Source organism: Ictalurus furcatus, chromosome 12 (assembly GCF_023375685.1).
Source record: "Ictalurus furcatus strain D&B chromosome 12, Billie_1.0, whole genome shotgun sequence".
In the NCBI taxonomy this organism is placed as follows: domain Eukaryota; kingdom Metazoa; phylum Chordata; class Actinopteri; order Siluriformes; family Ictaluridae; genus Ictalurus; species Ictalurus furcatus.
Window position 1 is genome coordinate 7,874,189 of NC_071266.1, and position 24,727 is coordinate 7,898,915.

At 39.8% G+C, this 24,727-nt stretch overlaps 1 protein-coding gene across 2 annotated transcripts; it reads right to left on the bottom strand.

The window, feature by feature from the left end:
* Positions 1-395: 395 nt before the first annotated feature.
* grap2b (GRB2 related adaptor protein 2b) lies at positions 396-21,033 on the bottom strand. Of its 2 annotated transcripts, XM_053638314.1 has the most exons (10): positions 20,737-21,033; positions 18,066-18,164; positions 17,504-17,595; positions 15,772-15,891; positions 7,669-7,828; positions 5,445-5,519; positions 4,366-4,407; positions 4,129-4,203; positions 987-1,064; positions 396-714 (listed from the first exon to the last, which is right to left on the bottom strand). In XM_053638314.1, exons 2-10 carry the CDS (start codon positions 18,141-18,143, stop codon positions 538-540), a joined length of 897 nt encoding a protein of 298 aa, XP_053494289.1. In that variant the 5' UTR covers positions 18,144-18,164; positions 20,737-21,033; the 3' UTR covers positions 396-537. The 2 variants fall into 2 exon arrangements, with proteins under 2 accessions (XP_053494289.1, XP_053494290.1); XM_053638315.1 differs by lacking the exon at positions 20,737-21,033 and having other exon boundaries at positions 15,772-15,910; positions 18,066-18,151.
* Between the last annotated feature and the right edge of the window lie 3,694 nt (positions 21,034-24,727).

Consider the following 24,727-nt stretch of genomic DNA (forward strand, 5'->3'; position numbering starts at 1 on the left):
CCTACTATATATTAGGTAAGTACGCGGTTTTGGACGCAGCCGTGCTCTCTTGTTTGCCGTCAAATGGTTACATATATACTGCCATGTGTGTATATGTCCTGTCGCAAAATGTGGTGAAAACTCCCACACAACGTTAATAGTGTGATTAAGGTGTTTACATTATTGGATTTTATATTGATCTTCATAGTAAGTTTTAAGTTTTCCAGTTTGAAACATTAATTAAATAAAGATTAATCAATACTATTCTTTGTGTTTTATTGGAGTACATTGCTCAAAAGTTAATCAACAAAGGTGAGGCATGACAACAGGAATAAATGACAGTTGCAGTACAGTCATCGAGTCTGTATGTGTCATCTGTGTTATTCTCTGAAACACTGCAGTTATAAGAAGGTCTAAAATGATGAAACTGTTTATTTGGAAGGCAGGACAACTAACACAAAATCTCTGAATTCTGCGTAAAAGTAACACTCAAGAAAGACACCTGGGATAAATTAAATAAACACAAATAGCCACACATATGATTCTGACTGTATGCACTCATAAAGGAGTGATGTAGTTGGTGGGAAAGAGTCCGGTCCTCCCTCGTAGCTGTCCAACCCACCAGAAGGATTCTGGTTGGTCCACAACTTCTATAATATCGCCGGCACTGAAGTTCAGCTCATCCTGCTCCTCGGCTATGAAGTCATACAGAGCCTTAACCTTTATCAGTGATGCCTGCACAAACATTATATAATACATTATCTAAATTATTTATATATCATTAAAATTGTAATTGTAATTATGTAAATTTCAAACATGTGACAATATTCATATTTGGTTGCATCCTTTATCTATTATAAGAATGTAGAATTGTATATTTTTTAAAATTTGATAATTTTTGTTATTGCATTATATGCAAATTACCCCCATATCCTCCTGTGGTTTAAAATAACTACCCCGTTTGTGTGTGTGTGTGTGTGTGTGTGTGCATGTGTGTATGTTGTCACCTGTGGAGGTGGAAGCGTTTCTGCAGGACGAGGAGGTGGGCCTGGTGGCCCTGATGGTCCACTCTGATGTCTTCTCTCCTTCAATAGTGACCACACACACACACAATCATGTTTTGAACTTCCTGATAACTTCACTCAAACTACATTTATCTACACTAAAACTTACAGAACATTTAAGAGCAGCCAACTTAGAATCTGCAGGGTCCAAGTGTCTCTGGATGACATCAGGAGAAATACAAGTGTTTTTGTGTAAACATGAATACAATATATAAAAATAAATAAATAAATAAAATAATATGTAAATAAAGAATGATAATGATATAATCCAACTGCTAAAAATGGCATAGGTAAATCACAAATTTACACTTTCACCCTTATAAGGCATGACCGGATCTACGAATATGTATGATATGCAAATTGGAGTCATTCTCATATCATCTGGGGTTTCACTGTAACCACCAGGTGCTTGGAGGGAAAATGTTTTAGTTCAGATGTAAACGCTAAAAAGGTTTACATGCAGAAGAGAAAATTTAATCACTCTTTAATTCTTCTTCTAATACTTCTTCCTCTTCTTCTTCCTCTTAGTAGTAGTAGTAGTAGTAGTAGTAGTAGTGTTAGTATTATTATTATTTTTATTGTGTTCACATGTTAGATGGACCAAGAAGACGGCACAACAACTAGGAAAAACAAAACAAAACAAAACAAAAAAAGACCATTAACAAAGAAAAAAAAAAGGAGATAGTATACAACAATTTGAGGTAAGGGAGCATCAAGATAAGACACAACGTCACCATTTCACCACTTTCTAATGATCATTAAAGGAGTCATATCATGATTTTTAAGGTTTTCCTTTTGTTTGGGAGTGTAATGTATCTGTTTGTGCATGTATAAGATCTGCAAAGTCACAAAGCTCATAGTCTCCCCCAAAGGGATTTATTTTATCTAACAGAGAACATTGCTCCAGACCTGCAGATCAGCATAATCCCGCCCAGAGTCAGCCACGAAGAAATAAGGCGAGGCTTCAGTGAATTCAGGCGCCATGTCGTGGAGACACTGCGTGTTTCGGTGCAAAAGCAAAACCCGTTTGTTTAGCCTTCCGAAAACTGACAAAATTAGGAATCAGTGGTTAATGTTTATTTATAATGCTGTTCCTGAGCAGTACAATCCAAACACTTGCTTGTACACAGAGCATTTTACAGAGTACAGCTTCCTTAACCTGGGCGAGTACAAGGCAGGCTACACACAAAGACTACTCCTGAAAAGTGGGGCGATTCCCACTTTTCTCAGACAATCTTGTGCTTCTGAATCAGAACCTGTAAGTATGTTTGATAATTTAATGAAGTACTTGCTATTGACTGTTCAAATGCAGAGTTTTGTGTTGTGGCTCAGGGCTCAGTTGAAGACCTTTGCTAACGTGCTAGCTAAAGTTTGCAAAGTTGCCTCAGTGTTTGTTTATATGTTGTTGGTCTGACAGAGACATTGATTGTAGCTGCTGTTGTGATTGTGTCTTGAAATGGTTTATGTCGATCGAATCACAGGAATCTTAGCTTTCCAAATATATATTGCACGAGTACCTATGTACACACAGAAACTATGTACATAGCATAGTTAGGCCTTACAGTAGGCGTCGGAATTGACATTGTATCTCAAATGTAAGAGAGTTACAAAATAAAAACTTACCACTGTGAAATGTTCTGCTCAAGTCGTGTTTGCAAAGTTAGTTCTGTTTGATAATTCGCATCAAACTGATACGGTAAAACCAACGACATGTTGCTTAGGAGCTTAGAATTGCTTTAGAATCCTTGGAGGCTGAAGCTAACCCAAGGGGCGTTAAATTTTCAACGCACACTTGAGGTTTTTGTCCAATCACAATGCAATGGGTCCGCTGGCCAATCAGAGTACTCTGGGCTTTTCGGAAAGAGGGGCTTTGGAGAAATTGGAGTGTTTCAGGGAGCCTGGGAATAGAGGCACTGCAATAATGTACATTATGTGACACATAATGTGTTTTTGAACATAAAGCATGTTAACCTATTCTATTACATAAAATAAACAAAATAATTAACGTTTAATAATCATGATATGACATCTCGTATGAGCATTTGGTAGACGCCCTTATCCAGAGTGACTTACATTTATCTCATTTATACATCTGAGCAATTGAGTGTTAAGGACCACGCTCAAGGGCCCAATGATGGTCGCTTGGCAGTGCTGGGGTTCGAACTCATGACCTTCCAATCAGTAGTCTAACATCTTAACCAATGAGCTACCACTGCCGTCTTATCATTAACATTAACATTATTTGTACAGTGTTAGATTTGACGAGTCATTGTATGACTATGTGATGTGATGGGTTGGCACCCCATCCCCCAGCTCATGCCCTGAGTTCCCTGGGATAGGATCCAGGCTCCCTGCGACCCTATGTAGGATAAGCGGTACAGAAAATGGATGGATGGATGAATTTCAAAACATTCTTCATTTATCCCAACAGAAAGTAGGGACACATCTTTAAAGTGAGACAAGAGATTACTAATGCAAGATGGTGGGAAGTGGGCGGGGCTTCCAGGAGTGTCAGTTAATATTGGAAACTTCAAAACACCCATAAAACTAACAGTCATTCCAGATTCACATGTCTATTGGCTTGTGTGTTATTTTAAGTGAGGAAAAAAGAAAACTGCTCTTTTTGCGTATTTTTGAGTGCTAGTTTACTCCGAGTTCTTACGCAATATGCGTAAAGGTTTCCGTGCAGGTCTGCAATTTGAGTTGTCATATCCCAAAAATATATTTAACACTACCCAAACCTGTGAAATACGGTATGTATTACAACAAACCCATTGGCTAAGTACATTAGCTAAGTGAACTAGTTGGATAGTGTAACACATAGGTTCTCTGGCTTCAGCGTCATCATTTAATAATTTGCTTATTATATGTTTATCAGAATTACAGACATGATAGACTAAGATCTTGCATAATAAATTGTAAATGTAATTAATAATTAATAATGCGCAAATTAGACGCAAATGGTAACTATATAATGGAATTGATTGCAGGGTTACTTTAATAAGAGATACTTATGGAAATGAGTGGAGTGTTGTGTGTGTGTGTGTGTGTGTGTGTGTGTGTGTGAGGGTGTGTGTGCTGTTACCTGTGGAGTTGGAAGAGGCTGTGCAGGACAAGGGAGAGGTCTGCTCTGCACCTTTTCTATTTTATTTCTTCTCTCCTGTAAGTGACCACACACACACACACACACACACACACACACACACACTTAAACACATTCATCTTTTACACTTCCAGTCAAGTCAAGAATAACTTCACTGAAGACTTCTTCATCTACACTAAACCTTTTGGATTAGAACAAATTAAAGCAACAGTACAGTACCTGATGAACCGGCCAGGGATCTGAAGCAGAGTTTAAGTGGTTCTGAAATATGAGAGTTTTTGTGTAAATATAAAAAGAGACCATTGAGGCATGATAAGCATCACACTCTACTGGTTCAGCCACACCCTTATTGAGGACTGTTCTGAGATTCACACTATTCTTGTTGCTATAACAGTATAGGGAAATGTGAAATAGCTCTATGACAACACACACACACACACATACTCAAGTGGTAAAGAATACGCATTTAAAACAGATATGTTTAAATGTTCTGCTACAGATTCTCTAAACATGATGTACTGTGTTATTTGGTCATATAAAACCATTCCAGGTCTAGTCTAAAATACCTTGGCTATCATTTTAAGCTGAGGTAAATATGGCTATAACAACAAATTAAATTCTAACAGTCTTAGGATTCTGTCCCTAAATCCCTGCTCAAATCTTCATACTTGAATTTCCTATAATACATTATTGTATCTATAGTAGCAACTTTTATGGAGGACACTCAATATAAACAAACTGAAAACTTGTATAATAGTTGATATGGTTACATTTCTGTGAGGAAATGGAAGGAGTCTCTAATGTCAGTTCTTTGTTACTGCCAGAGGTAAAGCTGTAAGTATTTTTAATGCTGTGGTATAAGAGGAATAAAACACTTCAGAAAATAATCACCTACTCATTCATGCAATTATCTAATCAGCCAATTGTGTGGCTGCAATGCAATGCAGTGCAAAAAAAAATCATGCTGATACAGGCCAGCAACTTTGGGTAATGTTCATATCAACCATCAGAATAGGGGGAAAAATGTGATCTCAGTGATTTGGACTATGGCATGATTGTTGGTGCAGACTGGCTGGTTTGAGTATTTCTATAACTGCTGATCTCCTGTGAGTTCCATGCACAAAAGTCTTTAGAGTTTACTGTTTAGGTACTCGGAAAGTTTAATATATATTTAAAAAAATAGAGGCAAATGGTAACTATATAATGGAACTGGTTGTAGGGTTACTTTAACAAGACATGGTTATGGAAATAGGTGTTTGTGTGTGTGTGCGTGTGTGTGTGTGAGGGTGTGTTGTTACATGTGGAGTTGGAAGAGGCTCTGCAGGACGAGGGAGAGGTCTGCTCTGCATGTCTTCTATCTTTTGTCTTCTCTCCTGTAAGTGACCACACACACACACACACACACACACACACACACACACACACACATTGAAACACATTCTTATTTTACACTGCCAGTCAAGTCAAGAATAACTTCACTCAAGGCTTCTTCATCTACATTAACCCCTTTAGATTAGAACAATTTAAGAGCAAAGTCTTTGAATTAAAATCATGTAGATACAGGCCAGCAGCTTCATGTAATGTTCATATCAACCATCAGTATGATGAAAAATTGTGATCTCAGTGATTTGGACTGTGGTGTGGTTGTTGGTGCTAGACAGGCTGGTTTGGAGTATTTCTATAACTGCTGATCTCCTGGGATTTTTACATGCAACAGTTTCTGGAGTTTACTCAGAATGGTATGAAAAACAAAACCAAAAAACATCAAGTAAATGACAGTTCTATGGGTGGAAATGCCTTGTTGATGAGAGAGGTCAGAGGAAAATGCCCAGATTGGTTCAAGCCAACAGGAATGTTACAGTAACTCAAATAATAGCTCTTTAAAACTGTGATGAGCAAAAATGTACCTCAGAACACAGAAAACATTAAACCTTGAGGTGGATGGGCCACAACAGCAGAAGACCACATAGGATTCCACTTCTATTCCGCTCCTGTCAGCCAAGAACAGAAATCTGAGGCTACAGTGGGCATGGACTCACTAAAATGGGTCCCTTGTCATCAACTGTCAAGTTTCAGTGAACCTGTGCCCACTGTGCAATCAGTGAACCTGTGCAAATGCAGTTGACAGTTTTATTAAAGAGAGACACAGGCAGGTAAATCCGAATCGTGATCCAAAAACGTAATCCAGAAACATGCAAAGGTCAGGTGATCGGCAAACAGGCATAAACGGGGCAAAGCAGGAATCAAGGTCGTGGTCACGGAAAACAGGGTCGAGAAACAAAACAAGAAACATAGAACTGGGAGCAGAAAAAAATATATACTCCGCGCCCTGTGCTGGGAGGCGTGTGGTATATATACAAACATCATCAGCGCGTAGGTGCTGACGGCTGACACCAATCTAGACACACGCTTAAACAATAGCCAATGACAGAACAGAGAGGAGACATAACAGAAACATAACAAAAGCACGTGTCCATAGTAAACAATGTCACGGTTGTCAACATACGAAGAGCGGGCGCTCGCGCACCTTGCTCGTGCACGCGCGCCCACATGCTCTCCACCGCACTGCTTAAAGGGGAAACCATGACAATGTGGCATTTTAAACAAATATTTTCAGAAACAAAGTGTTTTAAAAATATTTTTAAATATATTGTTGCAACTTGCACACAACTGTTGATCTATTGTGTTTCTTTTTCCTTTACTGTGAACAATATTGTTCTTTATCATTGCTATACAGTTAAAGGTCACAGATACTCCTCATGTAGATTCTGTTGACTTAGGACTTGAGACTTGATTTGGACTCTAGGGTAAAGACTCAAAACTTGACTTGGACTCTAAGGTAAAGACTCGAGACTTGAGTTGGACTTGCATTTTATTACTTGTGAACATCTCTACAGGATGGTAACAGTGACTCTACTCTGCACTGATCCACATCACACAGCTTGTTGTTAATTATTTTCCTATAACCACCCACTCTATTGTAGCTTATTCCTTATTTATTCATGTTGTTGCTGATACAGGTGTCTAATATTGATGGTGACATGTCCAGCAAAAATAATATTCTCTCTATTCTTTCTAGTATAGGGGCAGTGGTGGCTTGGGGGGCAGTGGTGGCTTGGTGGTTAAGGCTCTGGGTTACTGATCGGAAGCTCAACACTGCTAAGCTGCCACTGCTGGGCCTTTGAGCAAGGCCCTTAACCCTCTCTGCTTCAGGGGCTCTGTATCATGGTTGACCCTGTGCTCTGACCCCAGCTTCCTAACATGCTGGGGTGTGTGAAGAAAAGAATTTCACTGTGCTGTAGTGTATACGTGACCAATAAAGACTCATTATCATTAAATTTGATTTTCAAAGTATAGTGTTGTCTATCTGCTCAAGTACGTTGATTTATCTCTTTACATTATTAAAAACTTGAATAATTGTCACATTATTTAGCTTTTCACATTGTCTGTAATATCCTCACTATTGTTTACTGTGCATGTGCAGGGAATAAAATCCCAACCAGAGTTTCTACGTCCACTCACCGGCTGCTCAGAGAGGAGGCGTATGGAGCTCTGTTTGGAAATAGAATTGACTGTGTAGTAGTCCACCAGTTCATTTAGAGAGCTGAATTTCTCAGTCCATAGATAATACTGCCCTCTGGTGTCCTGGAGCACCTTAAAATGCTGCACGTCTGCCTCATGCCTACAAGATTATGAAGAAAACTTTAAAAACAAACAAAAAAAATTTCTGACAGGTAAAGCAGACAATATAAATGCTGTATAAGCAGGACGAACATTTAAATGACAACTCAATAACATGTTGGGCTACTTTCACTTTGCTCAACAATTTCCTACCCACAATGCTGTCCAGTGCATAGTCGTGAAGAGGGATTTAGCCTTCCTTTATCTTTACCTAAAGAGAGTGATACAGCAGCACTTTACTTTACTTTAGTCTGTCCAGCTCTCTTACCTCCTAATCTGTACACTCTGCTCAGCATCCAAAGCATTAAGTTTCATGTGTCGCACTTGGTATCTCGTAGATCGCTACGTAGCCAAGCCGAGCCTCTGTTTTAACTCAGAGTCATATAGTTGCATTGCGTTCTGGAACTTTGAGTCCAACATTTGCACAGTTAAACATACTTCTATGTTTAATATTAATATGACGATGAACATCACTGGAAAATGGTGAGCAAGAATTGAAAATGTGATTGTTATCCCTGATGTACTGTATGTTTAAGTTTTGTTGAAATTTGTTCATATATTAAATGCCATTGTAACTGTGCAAGTATTTACAATGTCCTCCAGTAATGCCAGCGCAGCAGAGAACAACCATATCTTTTTACAGGATTACAGGAAATACACCACCAACTGACAAATTAGCACCGGAATCGGTAAAAACATCACAGTAGCACATTTAAAATGTGCTTCAGGGTGGAGTTTTCCTGTGCTGAAGTACTATATTAATAATGAAATGTTGACATGACCATAGCACAGACCTGAACAATATGAGCAGAAGAATAAAGTATGAATAAAAATATACTGAGAAAGAAACATTTGCTATAATACGCAGCAATAATAACAAATCAGTGGGTAGAGCCAAGGCTGCCTATATTGGAGAAACGATTCGAGTTGTTTAGTTGACCTGAACCTAAATAATCTACTTAAGCCTGTAAGAAGGAAAAGATTACTGATGCCTTTAATTTTGTTGTGACTCAGTCTGGTGTGGACTCAATAGTGAAAGTTTGTCGACATGCACAAAAACAAAGAGGAAGCTGGTCTATCTGGCTCAGCTGCTAAAATAGCAAGGAGGATGAAGTGATTTTTCTTCTTCTTTTTTTTTTTTTTTACAATCGTACTTTCCCAGGATATGCTTATCAATCTCTGCTAGCTCGTATTTGAAGGATTTATATGTGAATTTATGGTTGATTCACTTCAAAGGAGTGCTGCAGTGGATTGAATGGAAGTGGATTTAAATAGGATTGACAATACCTGACAGTGTACCTCCATGCTACAGGGGGTAATGTGAAAGGAAAAAAATTAACTACATTAGATATCTTAATCATAATGCAAAAAAACTTAGAGCCGATCACAAAATTAGTGTATATTTTAAACCTCTGTCTGGATTTGAAGAATGTTAAAGGAGCAATAGTCAAGTTTTAAATTTTCTTTCTAGTATAAATAACCTGGAACAATATGTAGAACATGATAACACATAATGATTGAAGCCATAAACTGTTGTTTGTGTTGAATAAGTAAAAACAATCACCCTGTGCTTCAAAAAACTTAATGGCAAGAAACACAATGAAGCCAGAATAAACACTTTTCCACAACAGAGTAATTTATTACTGAAACTGGATGTAGAATTAGTGACGTTGCTCCTAGAAAGGTATGTAAAACACAACAAATGAAGTAGAAATGGTTTATTTTCATTACAGTGATGGTAGTCCTGACTATCCCCATAAAAATGTGAACTGTGTGTTTATAGTAATGCTGCACTTGTGGTGCCTTGTAAGTGGTAATTTGCAAGTTATAATAATGTCATTTCCTACCTCAGCACATTTGAAGTGAAAAAACAAACTAACATGGATTCCTTCACGAAAGAGTGTCTTTTGTTTGCTCTGTCAAGAGTGCATAAGCTCATAAAAATCTACTGTGACCACTTTTACAGTTACAAGCCTCAGTGGCTACTGGTTATGTTTTACAATAGTGAACGTCAAACATTTATGCAACATTTAGGACTGAAATTACAGTACAGAAAGAACAGCGGACACTAGCAAGTAGTTTAGCAACAATCTAGCCAGCTAACATAAATGATAATTCTAATGTTAGTGATTATCTTCTCAAAACTTCAATAGTCAATGTTATAGATTTAACTAAGTACTATACTTGTATGCTAATTGATCTAAAGCCAAATACTGCTATAAACTCATTTAAACTAGAGAAGTGGTGCTTCAGGCTATTCACAGTGTGAACGGCCATGTTGACTTGATGTCATCTAGTAGTTGAGAAGACAAGCCCAAGTTGACAAGTTGAAATTTCACATTCAGGGGGTTCCCTTTCCAAGGGAACTTCGACTTTGCAGTTAGCATAACAGTATGGGGAGCGCCTTGCGCGTGACTGGTATCTGAAGCTTGTGTAAAATCATGCCTCTACTTATAGGCCTGCCATGATCAGGTGACATGGCAATTGAGCACGTAACATGATATATATATATATATGGCACCTGTGAACCATGCCGCCAGCCTTATTATCTTCAGCGAGACTGCATGTCTGTTGTTTGTGTGACAAAAAAAACCGCTTCATTTCTACTCGATATTTTCTCAAAATCTCTTAACTTTTCTATCCCTTTTTCAGAGAAAAACAAAAGAAAAGAGAGGGAAGTAATGAGCGAGAAAGAATTCAGGAAGTGTGTTACGGCTTGCTCCCGTTTCATCACGGGGGTAGTGCACACTTTCTGGGTGAAGTGTTTAGGAGTGTAGCATGCGATGGCAGCCTCGAGAGGCTGCGCATGGTAATGCCTACATTAAGCAGCTCGGCTCGCGACTCACGCTCTTCCCGGAAGCCGAAGCGAGTTGGGTTTCAGAGCTTCGCGGATCTGGGCCGGCCGCTGCCGAGGCAGCTAGCTGTCTCAGGTTCGGGAGATCTCTTATGGATCCGGAAGAGGAGTCGGAGACGAGCGCTGCTCTATCTCTTGCTCTGTCTTCCGGGTTCGGCTCTCCGCTGGATTTTGGAGCGCGCGTCGCTACTCCTCCTTCCACTATGGAAAGCCAAAAGGGGAAGAAAACACACACACACACACACACACACACACATACACACAAATAATAATAGTAATAATTTCTCTCTGACTCCAAGGAGCCAGAAGGATGTGCTAAATACTGAGCAGCATATAGCAGCATATAAAGGGCTGCTTGAAGTGATTACTAAGGCTGGATGAGCCTTTTTCTCCCCAGTGAAAGTAAATCCCTCACACTGCAGAAACTCCCCTGTCTTCCAGAAGTACATGACAAAATATCAGGCTTCTGGGGGAAAACCATGCATAAGCCATATTTATAACCCCACAATGTTGGATTATTCAGCCATTGTGGGGAATAAACGGCATGGCTATTTAGCTATGCTGAAGCTCGAGAAGGCGCTTGCGAGCTACCTCTCTCCATAGATGGCAGGTAATTAGGGGGGCCAGCTTTGCATCCAAACCACCGCATAAGGCCGCCGTGGCATTGGGGGGCAAGCCTATGCAGTAGTAGTCTTGCTTGTGGGTCACGGCAGACAATGACAGTGTTGCAGGCCTAACAAGCAGACCTGCTGAGTGAACTCAACATATGGCGGCATTCAAAAAAGCCAGTTCCTTCCCTGTTGTCTCGAGCTCACCCGGGCATCCACGAGTGGAGCCCGGGGCAGCACTAGTGCAAGGGAGACCCAGAAGGCAATTATGGCAGCCCACCAACCCCCGCAGACAGCCAGGGGAACCAGGCAGCCACAGTCACAGTCTGCTACTAGGCCTGATCTGAGAATGGTCATAAAGGCCAAGCAGGCAAAGAAGGGTAGGGCGGGTAGCCCTCAGTGCTACTGTAGGGCCTCCCCTAGCCAAGGCGGTCCCCAAGTTTTTAGTGTTCTCTGGTCAGTGAGCTGTCACAGGGCAACGAAAATTTGATGCTTTCCCTCCAATAGAATGTGGAATAGTTAACGTCACTAAAAAACCATCGGGCAGCGTGGAAACTACTGCCAAATGTGTCTCCATGGGTTCTGTCTACCGTAGAAAAAGGTTACCAGGTCCAGTTTATAGCTTGACCCCCCCGGTTCAGAGGTGTGCCCACCACAGTAGTCAGCACAGACCAGAGCCCGACGTTAGTGCAGGAAGTAAGTTCCCTTTTGGACAATGGGGCCATAGAAAATGTACCCCATTCCCTAAGGGAGGGAGCTTTTTACAGCCATTATTTCCTAGTCCACAAAAAAGATGGGAGTATGCGGCCAATTTTAGATCTGCGTCATCTGAACCGTACTCTTCGGACATACAGGTTCAAGATGCTGACGCTCAAACTTATCGTGTCACAGATTCAGTTCGAGGACTGGTTTGTGGCGATAGATCTAAAAGGTGCATATTTCCACATATAAATATCGCTAGCTTTATCCCCTCGCACCTTCACAAAGTGCATGGATGTCACTCTGGCTCCATTGTGACTCCAGGGCATCTGTGTACCAAACTACCTGGATGACTGGTTAATTCCAGCATGATCCAGGGAACTGCCGGTTCAACATCGAGATGTTGTTCTTGCCCACATGAAGAGCTTGGGGCTCAGGTTGAATCTCAGAAAAGTATGCTTTTCCCAGTGCAGAGGACAACTTTTCTAGGGGTTATAAGGATTCTACTATGATGAGGGCTTGTCTATCCCCAACATGCGTAGGGTCAATCCAATCAACACTGAGCAAGATAAAGCTGGATCTTAGGAGACTATTGGCATTCATGGGCCTATTGCACAGGAGACCGTTCAGTGGCGGCTGAGAAGTTGGGGGTTTCGTCCAAGGACGAAACCTCTGAGAATAGTCAGTGTCACGCGGCGATGCCTACGTGCTCTGAGAATTTGAGTGTCCCCGGTTTCTAGCCTTGGGTCACACTCTAGGAGTGCCTCCTTAGCGCAAGACGGTAATGAGAGACACCTCCCTCACGGGCTGGAGCGCAGTCCTAGACAGCTCTCCAGCTCACGGTCTCTGGTGGCTCCATCCACAAGTGGTGGAGTCCATACGGTGAGGTTTGGCCAAGCAGGATGGCATGTGTTCGCCTCCGAGGAGACAACACATGGCCCGCTGTGGTTCACCCTTACTCCTCCCGCACAATTAGGGCTGGACGCCATGGTGCACATGTGGCCGAGGTCACATCTGTACGCTGTTCCCCCCATCGCTCTGCTCCCACAGGTTCTAGTGAGAGTTCGCCAAGACAGTCTGTCTGCTGCTGGTAGCACCTTATTGGCCAGCTCGAATATGGTTCTGAGAGATAATATCCCTGCGAGATGACACTCCTTGGGAGTTTCCCATCCGCAGAGATCCACTGTAGACCCAGTGAACTGCGCAATAGCTACAGTCCTGGAGTTCTTACAAGAACATTTCTCAGTGGGGTGGGCTCCTTCTACAATCAGGGTTTACGTGGCCGCCGTTTCGGCCAGCCATGCCCCTGTTGATGGGGCCTCTGTGGGGCAACAATCTCTAACTTCGGGGTTTATGCATGGTCTCAGGCAGCTGAGACCCATCTGCAGGCCACGCATACCTTCCTGGGAACTTCTGTGGTCCTGGAAGGTTTGTCAGGTGCCCCATTTGAGCCCTTAGAGTGGATCTACTGTCTCAAGCCAGCGGGCTGATTTATCACCCTCGGCCAGAGCGACGGAACCTGTGGGTCTGGCCCCCGAGGGGCACCAGCTCATAGATTCTGGTCTCACAACTGAGGTTGTAGAGACCATGTTAAATTCTAGAGCACTGTCCACAAGGAAATTGTATGCACTCAAGTGGCAACTTTTTGTCTTGTGGTGTGAGGAATATCAGCTAGACCCAGTGAACTGCGCAATAGCTACAGTCCTGGAGTTCTTACAAGAACGTTTCTCAGCGGGGTGGGCTCCTTCTACAATCAGGGTTTACTTGGCTGCCATTTCGGCCAGCCATGCCCCTGTTGATGGAGCCTCTATGGGGCAACATCCTCTAACTTTGAGGTTCATGCATGGTGTCAGGCGACTGAGGCCCCTCTGCAGGCCGTGCATACCTTCCTGGGACCTTCTGTGGTCCTGGAAGGTTTGTCAGGTGCCCCATTTGAGCCCTTATAGTGGATCTACTGTCCCAAACCGGAGGGCTGATTTATCACCCTCGGCCAGAACTATGGAAACTGTGGGTCTGGCCGCTGAGGGGCACCAGCTCATAGATTCTGGTCTCACAACTGAGGTTGTAAAGACCATATTAAACGCTAGAGCACTGTCCACAAGGAAATTGTATGCGCTCAAGTGGTGGCTTTTTGTCTTGTGGTGTGAGGAACGTCAGCTAGACACAGTGAACTGCGCAATAGCTACAGTCCTGGAGTTCTTACAAGAACGTTTCTCAGCAGGGTGGGCTCCTTCTACAATCAGGGTTACGTGGCCGCTGTTTCGGCCAGCCACGCCCCGGTTGATGGAGCCTCTGTGGGGCAACATCCTCTAACTTCGAGGTTCATGCGTGGTGTCAGACGGCTGAGGCCCATCTGCAGGCTGTGCATACCTTCCTGGGACCTTTCTGTGGTCATGGAAGGTCTGTCAGGGGCCCCATTTGAACCCTTAGAGTCAGCCTCTGAGAAGTTTCTGACTCTAAAGGTAGCTCTGCTACTGGCCCTGACATCTCTCAAGTGAGTGGGAGATCTACAAGCTCTCTCTGTTGCCCCTTCCTGCCTTGACTTTGCCCCTGGATTAGGCAAGTCCTACCTGTATCCTAGGCCGGATTATATTCCTAAAGTGCCTACATCGGCTGCCCACCCTGTGGTGTTGCAGGCTTTCTGCCCTCCTCCGTTCCTCTGGGCATAAGAGCTCATTCCACTAGGGCCTTCTCTAAGGCTTTCTCCAAATGGGTATCCTTGCAGGATGTGTGTGCGGCTGCAGGGTGGTCTATGCCACACACATTCATTCGTTATTACAGCCTGGATATTCATTCCACCCCGGGCTCGAGTGTCTTGCAGTGACGCTCGGGCTTGGGTATTTTTGACCAGGCCGTACCCTCGGTATGACGTAGTGGGTATTCCCATTCCCATACTGTCATGCTAAATGCAACGTCGAAGTTCCCTTTGAAAGGGAACGTCGGGGTTACGCATGTAACCCTGTTCCCTGAGAAGGGAACAAGACATTGCATAGCACTGTCATACCAGGGCAGGCCTGTGAATTGCGTCTTCGCTTCAGATAATAGAGGCTGGCGGCATGGTTCACAGGTGCCATATATATATATATATCATGTGACGCGCTTAATTGCCACGTCACCTGATCATGGCAGGCCTATAAGTAGAGGCATGATTTTACACAAGCTTCAGATACCAGTCACGTGTGCAGGGTGCTCCCCATACTGTTATGCTAAATGCAACATCTCTTTCCCTTCTCAGGGAACAGGGTTACATGCGTAACCCCGACGTTTTCTGTAGTTTTTACCAGTTGTAGGTGGGGCATTACAAGTTGCAACTTCGCCTCAAATGCAGCATAATATAGCTTGGTTCTAGGGGCAGAGCTTTATGTACATGGGCAGGAATAGGGGCGGGCTCAATGAGTAAAAGGAAGCTCTTCTTAATCTCTTCTAATTTATGCATTATGTTATCATTTCGAATTTTATTATTAGCATTATTATTTGTATGTTGAATTTTATGCCAAACAGACTGTATTTTATTTATAAGTTTTTGAAATTGTAGCATCTTTAGACTCAGCTACCTCTGTACAGTATTTTGTTGTTCAAAAGGTGCCTTTAAATGTGCTATATATTAGTTTATTGATTTATTATACCTTTTTTCATTACTTCACTTTTTTTTTTTACTTCACTGACTTAACTATATGCAATTCAAGTTTCTAAATAATGAATATTTTCTTTATGCTATACCTCTATACAAGTAAAAGAGATTTTTTTTTGATTTGTGCAGTGTTCAGTGTTAGACTATACTACCTGACAGAGATGGAGAAGTTTCCCGGAGAGCTCTGGCTGCCACGAATGATAAACGATCCTATTGGTTGGGGCATGAGAGCGTTCTCAGATGCCCGACGACTCATTTCCTCCTGATACCAGCTACAGGGAAAGACCTGACCTTAGAACACCAGGATCAATAAATACACTGTAGATACATAATTTCTGTGCTGTGACTGCTGTCAATTTGGGTCATATTTTATCTTATCTCTAGCAGCTTCATTAATAACTCATTAATGACATAAATGAAGGGCAAAGCAGTACAAATGAAATTTTGCATATTCATAAGAAAATTCATTCTCATTCAGAAAATGTATGACTATTAAGCTATCTCAAGACAGTGATACTAGTAATTTGCCAACCTGATATTCATGTAGATTCCTAAATAACAACAATAAAAAAGTATCACAAGCACTTATCTCCTTAGAAATGAGGACTAATATTACAATCATTACAATCATTTCAGAACTGCTGATGTAAAATGGATTAAAGCCATTATTACAGTATATTCCATACAATCATATCTTAATGCTTATTATTCAGCAAGAAGTATGGTGAGGAATTTAAATCAGTACCCTGAATTTAAGGAGGTTGGTTTGGAAGTTGATTTGAATACCATTTCAACATAGTCTGTTCTGGACTCCACAATTTGAAACCATTTAAAAAAATCTTAAAAAAAAAAAAAAAAAAGGTTACATTTTATAGCATATCTGCAACAGACTCTGTGTCCCAGTATGCATCAGGCCAACAGCGACAGCCACATGCTCTGTTGTGTCTGAGTATTAATTAATACCTGAACCTTGTATCCCAGCCAATCAAGAACTCTTTAAAAGAAGGCCACAATCACTATGTTTACATGCACATCAAATTTCTTTTAAGGTTTATATTCTGTTCAGGCTTTATTCGGATTGCAGCCATATTCCGAATATGATGTTTATATGATGTTTATATGATGTTTATATACAGGCATCAGAATATTCCTGTATACATGGTTTTTGTAAGTATGCCTGAGATGCCATTCCTAAATACCTAGCCTACAGCTAAGCATCTGTTAGCACCCACAGTTCCTTGCGGACTAAGCATGCGCGTGTATATCCTTTCAGTGGATTTTCTGAATAAGATGTTTACATGCAACAAATTTCTGATTAAAACAGGCATATTCCAGGAGTAGGAATCAGAATTTGGGGAATCAGAATATTGTCTCAATCTGAATATTGCCAAATTCCAATTAATATTGATGTGTATGTAAACATAGTCAATATCTTTCATCTGTTGACAATTTTTAAGGAATGTGTATTGCAAAACAGCTGTAGATGTCCATACATTATCTCTTTAGAAAGTAAATCTTCGATCTGTAGTTTTCCCATAATCTGATTATCTATTTTTTATGTGCTTGTAAACATATTGAGTAAATTATTGCCAAAATGTAGGTTTTTGTATTTGGATATTTGACTCTACAACCCTACAAGTCTTGTAGCATACTTAAGTTTATATATGTGTAAACTGGACTTTAATTGTTGTTTTGTTTTAAATTATTTGTGTAAAACTTCTATCTGTATGTGAAACTGTTTTTATTTTACATATGTCCATGCACTCATGTTTTCTATCCTCTACTCTATAACAGCCATGAGTAAATCACTTTTGTTACAGCAAATCCAAATCTCCTTCCCTCAAACCCTCTCTCATTCCTCCCTCATAAAGCCATCATAATAACCTGGGGATGTCGAGGGTAATGTAATTTCTTGGAACGAAGCCCTGCAGACCATGTCTTTCAGCTCTGAACCAGTTATCCTTAGTGCCCAAAATCTGCAGAGAAATGGATCATACATGCTAATCACAAAATTTAGCTTACACACACACACACACACACACACATACATATATATATATATATATATATATATATATATATATATATATATATATATATATATATATATATATATATGTATATATAAAAGACATTTCAGATGAGTTTCAGTGAGGGTATTATGGCTACTTTTACTGCACTTCTGACCCCAATTAGTCCAAAATCCAGAGATGAGTTGCTTATATTTGGAAAGTACATAGTTCAGGTTTTGATCATGATAGCAAAAAGTATCACTGATACAAAACACCCTGGTACACACAGCACATGACTCTCCACCTATAATTTTTTTTTTTTAGGTTTTATCTTTATACACATCTATGGACTGTCCTGGGTAAGGAGCACTAATTTTAATTTTTAATTTTAAAGATTGGGTAAATGTTTGGGTCATAAGGACATTTAGCCTTGCCTTAATTACGTCTCCTTTCTTGAAGCTCATTTCATCATCGGCCGTGGCGGTGAAGTCGAACTTGCCGATTGCCTCCATGATGGAGCCAGCTCATGGATTCTGAGAGAGAGAGAAAGCAAAAGAGTGAGAGGCACACACACATAGAGAAAGAGAGAGAGAGAGAACAAGAGAGAGAGCTCATTAGAGATGGCATTGTTTTGCCCTTTTCAACTTGCTTTTGTTAATATTTTCTGAAAGTACAGCATTAGAAGTAGGCTTTCCAGTCTGCAAATATCCATGCAATTCATAGGAGATAGTTAGGTAACAAAAAACATTACTGATGACTGATGACAAGTCCCTTGGCATAAAATAAGAATTTCCCTTCTTGCTTTACATTGACCAGTTGATATCTGATTTTATGGCTATTGTAGTCAACAAGCAATGTTAAAAAGTTAACAAGCATTTTTTTCCCCCTTTTTTCCCCAATTCCCTAGCTAACTCTAACACCTATCACATAACAACCTACAACCTAACAACTACCAACTAGGGAGAATGAAGGCTATCACGTTCTTCCTCCGATACACCTGAAGCCAGCTAACCACATAACAGACATAACATACATGGAGGAAATGCTATCCACCCCTTTCTGCGTACATGAGCTCACAGACACCCATGACTGGCTTGTGTAACCCATGATTGATAAGGGAGAGAGTGTATGCCATCCTTCCTATACAGAGAGAACAGCCAATTTTGCTCTCATGGACTCCTGGCCATGGATGGCTGTGACACTGACCGGCATTCAAACATTTTATACATAATCTTATTTTTTAAAATAATAATCCTATTAAAATAGCACGGACACATTCTGGTTGTCCATGCCCATTCATGCAACATCCAGTTACACCGTCATACTGTCTTAAACCACATCAGCATTTCCACGTGAGCCTAGATGTATTTTTATTTAAATTATTATTATTAGCAACATTAGCATTATAGCTACCTGCTAAATAAGCAAACCTTGGACACCAAAAATGTTTTAGAAACATTTGAGATAAGTGAAAAATGATTAGACCAATTGTTGTTATTAAACCAGATGGAGTTTAGAGCTACTTTCCACATCGCTTTTATTTTTTTTATCTGATTGGTCAGAAGTTGCTGATTTAATTTTCTATTTTTGTTCTTTACACAAGAACTTCTGCGGCAGTTGCTCCATATAAATAGATTAAAAAAATAAAAGCGAGTAATTGTTGATATGGTGAAGTTTTCTGTCTTTTTAAGGAGATTTCTGGAGTTTTATGCTTTGTGGTTTCTCACAAAGCAATATCACAAGTAGAGTGTTTCTTGTCTTATTAACATCGATCGAGAGAGAGAGAGAGAGAGAGAGAGAGAGAGAGAGAGGGTAAAGGAGAAAACTGACTGGTTATACCTGCTATAATGTAAGTGATAACAGGAAATTGTTTCATAGACATTCCACAACATTTAATGCAACTGTACGTGGATAAATAAAACATTGTTAGGAATGAAACAATTCAGGATGCGCTGTTATAGGAACATAATTAACTTTGGCATGGTAACACATCACACAACCCTAGCATTGATTAATTTCCTAGAAGAGTGATTGATTCATTTTATACTACAACAATAGTGCCTTTTGTCCATTTATAGTTATGTCTTTATCAAAATGCAAGTTCCCCTTGTTTACTGAGAGTTCTTCTTCCAGGTTGAATGTGTCTGGACTTGGTCACTAGAGAGGAACTTGAGATGACTACACCATTTAAGCATTAACTTTTAGCCTCCTCTTCACATAGCACACAACTACACACCCACACACACAACTGAAAGGACAGATGATTCAGTCTATAATGAATGTCAAGCCTTTGCATAAATTACTTGTGGACAGTGAAGTAGTATGGCAGTGATCACACACCAGAGGAAGCTACATTTAATCATCAGCTCTAAATGAATAGCTGTCATAAATGCCCATTTTATTTTGGCAGCGCTGAACACGGACATGCGCATCAGTCTAAATTAAAGTGTGCTCTCCTTGGCTATGTAAAACCACAGTGTCATTTTGAAGGCACATTGCTTGAGATATGGGCTGTATTTCGAACCCTGTGCTTTAGATGACTCAAGCAAAAGAACAATATAGATTTTTTCGAGCATCCAAACATACGATATGTGTTTCATGTTACGTGTTTGTGCTTTTGTGGTAACACTATTATATGGTCCAGAAATAAGCATGTAGTATATTAATACATGTACTAATGCTTTCATAATGATGATTTAACGCAAGCACTAATCATTAGCACATAAGGAAATATGACTCAGTTTTAATAAAGATAATTTTATTGTGAGTTGTTATTTCCTGATGCACTAATTATTAATGCAAGTGTCCATTCATCATCATGAAAGCATTACTATATGTCTATACATGATAGTATTTTTCTAGCAAAACAAACAGTCTCCTTTTGTGTTCTTGATAAGAAATCATCGACCTCTGCATTCTTACTCAAACTAAGAACATTTCCTATGTGTCCTAAAAGCCTGCTGAAAAGCAATTCACATTATACAACAAACATTTGGTTGTCCTGCTTTCATACAGTAAATCATTAACCATGCTCGAATACATAAAGCATAAAGAGGTTACAGGGTTGGTTTCCTCTATTTCCTATCTCTTTGCGTTGCTACTTACTTTTTAACCACCCAGATCTCACCCAAGCAGGCTTCAGCCTCCAATAAACTGTCTATTTGTAGGCAGCCTCAGACTTAATTTTAGAAGTCTTCAGAATCTCAGATCTACACAGAGCAGCTAGTCAGGCTTCCATCGAGTGCTTGGCTGGTTCATAGTCTGCAGAAAGAGGAAGAATGAGAGGAAAATATTCGCCTCCTCCCCTTGACAACATGTGTTGGTGACCTCAGTTTCAATGCTGACCGTTATTCTCACAAGGTGAATGTGTGAAAGTAACAGTCTAATCTAATGATGAACCTTTAACCAACGTGTTTCATTTAATGTATATCCTATTGTTGGCCATGAAGAAATTAAATTCTATAGCAATACCCAATATATATATATATATATATATATATATATATATATATATATATATATATATATATATATATATATACACATACACATACACACACACACATACATACATACATACATACATACACACATACATAAATACATATGAATTATTGGCTAATTATACCACAGCACTACTATATTCTCAATTCTGATTGGTCAAAATTTGCATGGCAAATTAAATTAATTTTAATCCATGATCATTATCTACCATACCAACTTACATCAGGAACTTGTGTGTTAAATACTCCATCTGAACTTTTGGTGTAATTGTTGATATGCTGATATATAAGTTTTCTTTCAGGAGTCTCCAGTTTCAGAGCTTGCTAAGCTTTCTTCAGCTTGCAGGTAACTGGTAAATGGAGAAATAAAGAGAGCTAAAGGATGCTTCTATAACATAAGTGATAACAGGAAAAGACTTGTTTTGTGGACATTCCACAACATTTAACGTGATTATAAATGGATAAAAAGTTCTTTAATAAATGGAAAATTATTAGTGATGGAAAATTGCTTTGATATAAGAGGAATAATTAGCGGAAGCAGATTTACAGTTACCAAGGACAGCACATCCCAACTGACCCAATACTAACCTTTTTTTTAATGAACAAACCTGTCATACTTTTGATCCATTTATAATTACATTTAATTCTTGTATTTTGCATGGATTTAATGAGATAGGCCTAAACCACCATTCCTTGCTTGATGTCTAGTGTATGTGTATGCAGTAATGATGATGAAGAGTTTACGTTTCATATTTGCAAAGTCATTTGTCATACTTATTTTTTCGGTTCATCTCTAGTCAAAAAATATATGCTGACACAAGGAGTGAAATGATCTGCCAGTTAACTAAGCAGAACTACATTGTGACATGTGCAACTTCACATATACTAACACGGACACTAAATCACCCATGCATTCTGCATGGCAATACTTACGAACAGGAAGTGGTTTGAGGCAAGTCTGTGGCTATGTATTGAAAAACAAAAAGGTCAGCTGATATATTAGTTGAGCACCAGAATAATAATCTTAAAATAAACCTAAAGATAAAGACAACAGAATAGACGCAATAATGAGCATAATTTGTACATGTATGTAAATTACAGGGATTTTTTAAATAGAGAAATTAGCGATAGTTAAAGCAGAAAAAATACAGCAAATATTTGCATGTCAGAGATGATTTTGCTTCTGTGACACTTTATGTCTTGAAAGGGCTTCCAACTGTTACAATGTGCACTTCCTGTTCAAGTGTGTGTGGAAGTTCAAAAGTGGCAATCACAATGATAGGTCAAGTTAAGAAGTGTGTACCAGTATGTGTGAGTGTTGCAAAAGAAAAACAGAGAGACAGTGTGTGTGTGTGTGTGTGTGAGTGTGTGGACATGTTTTTTTATTTGTTGGGGACCTAATGTCCTAATATTTGACAGTTCTGACCTATTTGACAGTTCTGACGTTTTGGCTGGTCCCAAGGAAACTGTTTTCGCTTAAATTTATTTATTTATTTATTTATTTATTTATTTATTTAAAACCTACAGCCAAAAAGGTTTCCTGTTGGTTATTGAGGTCATGAGATTATGGTTAGGTGTTGGTTAATATAGAATGCCTTAATATAGAATTAAGAATTATGTTAGTAGGATGTCCTCAGATGAATAGTAAGATGAAAATGTGTGTGTGTGTGTGTGTGTGTGTGTGTGTGTTTTCCATATGTTCATGAAATCCATGCTAGATAACACATTTCTTTTGGGTGAGCTTCAACTGAACGAAAAATCTGTGAAAATATATTAATATGACGAACAGACCCCTTTAAAGGAATTGCCAAGTCACCTATTTCACACACATTCGTCCATTTGCTGAGCCTGAATCAAAGCAAAATTGATAGTTGTTTGCTAATTACTTTGGTTAGGTTTCACATTGAACCTTACTAAATGAACTAAGAAAAACAACAACAATAACAACAAACTCTGCCTCAGGGGCATGTAGGTCTGAAAAGCTATTTGGAAAGATTCTTTCATTCATTGGTCAGGAATATGGTGTGTGTTTATAAAGTATGTATGAAATCACATACACAAAAAATCACCCAAGCATGGAGAACATTTAGCTGGCACTAAATAAATGATTTAATAATTACTATGCCTTTTTTTTGTTGCTATAAAACATTTTGCATTTATTCTCTGGTTTTTGTCACATTTCTGTAGCTCTGCTGGCTCAAACCGCACTTCGTGGCTCAGTTAAAAAAAAGCATGCTGCAACCCAAAATGCACGACGTGCAAGATTCACTTCCTGGAGTCGAGTCGATACAAAGTCTAATACATTTCTCACTGCAATCAAACCCTACTAGAGTTCACTTGGAACCAGAATTAATACACATACATGGATATTCCATGTATGAGGAAGTGATGTAGAAAAGATGGATAGATGGATGGAGAGGGAGAGAGGAAAGGAAGATGGCTAAGTGGAAAAAGAAAGGAGAGTTGATGTGTATTTCCCTTTAGTTCACTTTTGTCACAGCCCAGTTTTACTGCAGAGGGTGCTGACCATAACACACTGGGAAAGAGTGACAGACAGAAAGTGGAAGTGTGAGCGAGAGAGAGAGAGTGAGAGAGAGAGAGAGAGAGAGAAATGAACTAACTAGAGTTCAAGTAACTCTCACTCTCTCTCTCTGTGAATGTGTGTGTGTGTGTGTGTGTGTGTGTGTGTGTGTGTGTTTGTGTGGAAACCTGACATGACATTTCAATAAAACAGTGCTTCACTTTATGTAACAAATGTTTTTTTTGATGAGAATATTAAGACAATGATGGCATTTTACAGTGAAAACCTGAGGCAAAGTGAACATACTGGACTATCAAAACGGTTTTATGATGCATGAGCCCTGTCAGACCTTACTGTTCATGTCAATCAATCCCGTGGCCATGGAAATGGAAATGAAGACTGATTTATTATTGGTCAGGTGTAAAGCTATAAACAAGCTATAGAGAGGAATCCTGCTGCATGAGTCACTCATTCAGTTTAAAAATAAAAATCATAGTAAAGAATTTCTAAATGCTACTCAGCAGATGCTGAAAATTGTCTTTCTGCAAGTCCCAAAGTTCTGGAACAAGGGCATGAATAGAAGATGAATCCTTGACCATAGGTAAGTAGAAGTAAATAAATATTTAATACAAATCTAAGGATTTATACAAAAAAAAATTCTGGATATCCATCCATCCATCTTCTATATTGCTTATCCTTCCAGGTCATGGGGAACCTGGAGCCTATCCCAGGGAGCATTGGAGACAACGCAGGGTACACCCTGGACATGGTGCCAATCCATCGCAGGGCACAGTCACCTACACATTCACACACCCATTCATACACTACAGACAATTTGGACATGCCAATCAGCCTACCATGCATGTCTTTGGACTGGGGGAGGAAACTGGAGTACCCGGAGGAAGCATGAGGAGAACATGCACATCCACACACACAGGGCAGCAGCGGGAATCAAACCCCCAACCCTGGCGGTGTGAGGCGAACATGCTAACCACTAAGCCACCGTGTGTCCTAAATGAAAAATAACTAATTAATTAAAAATAAAATAATTAAAATGTCCTTGTAACATTAG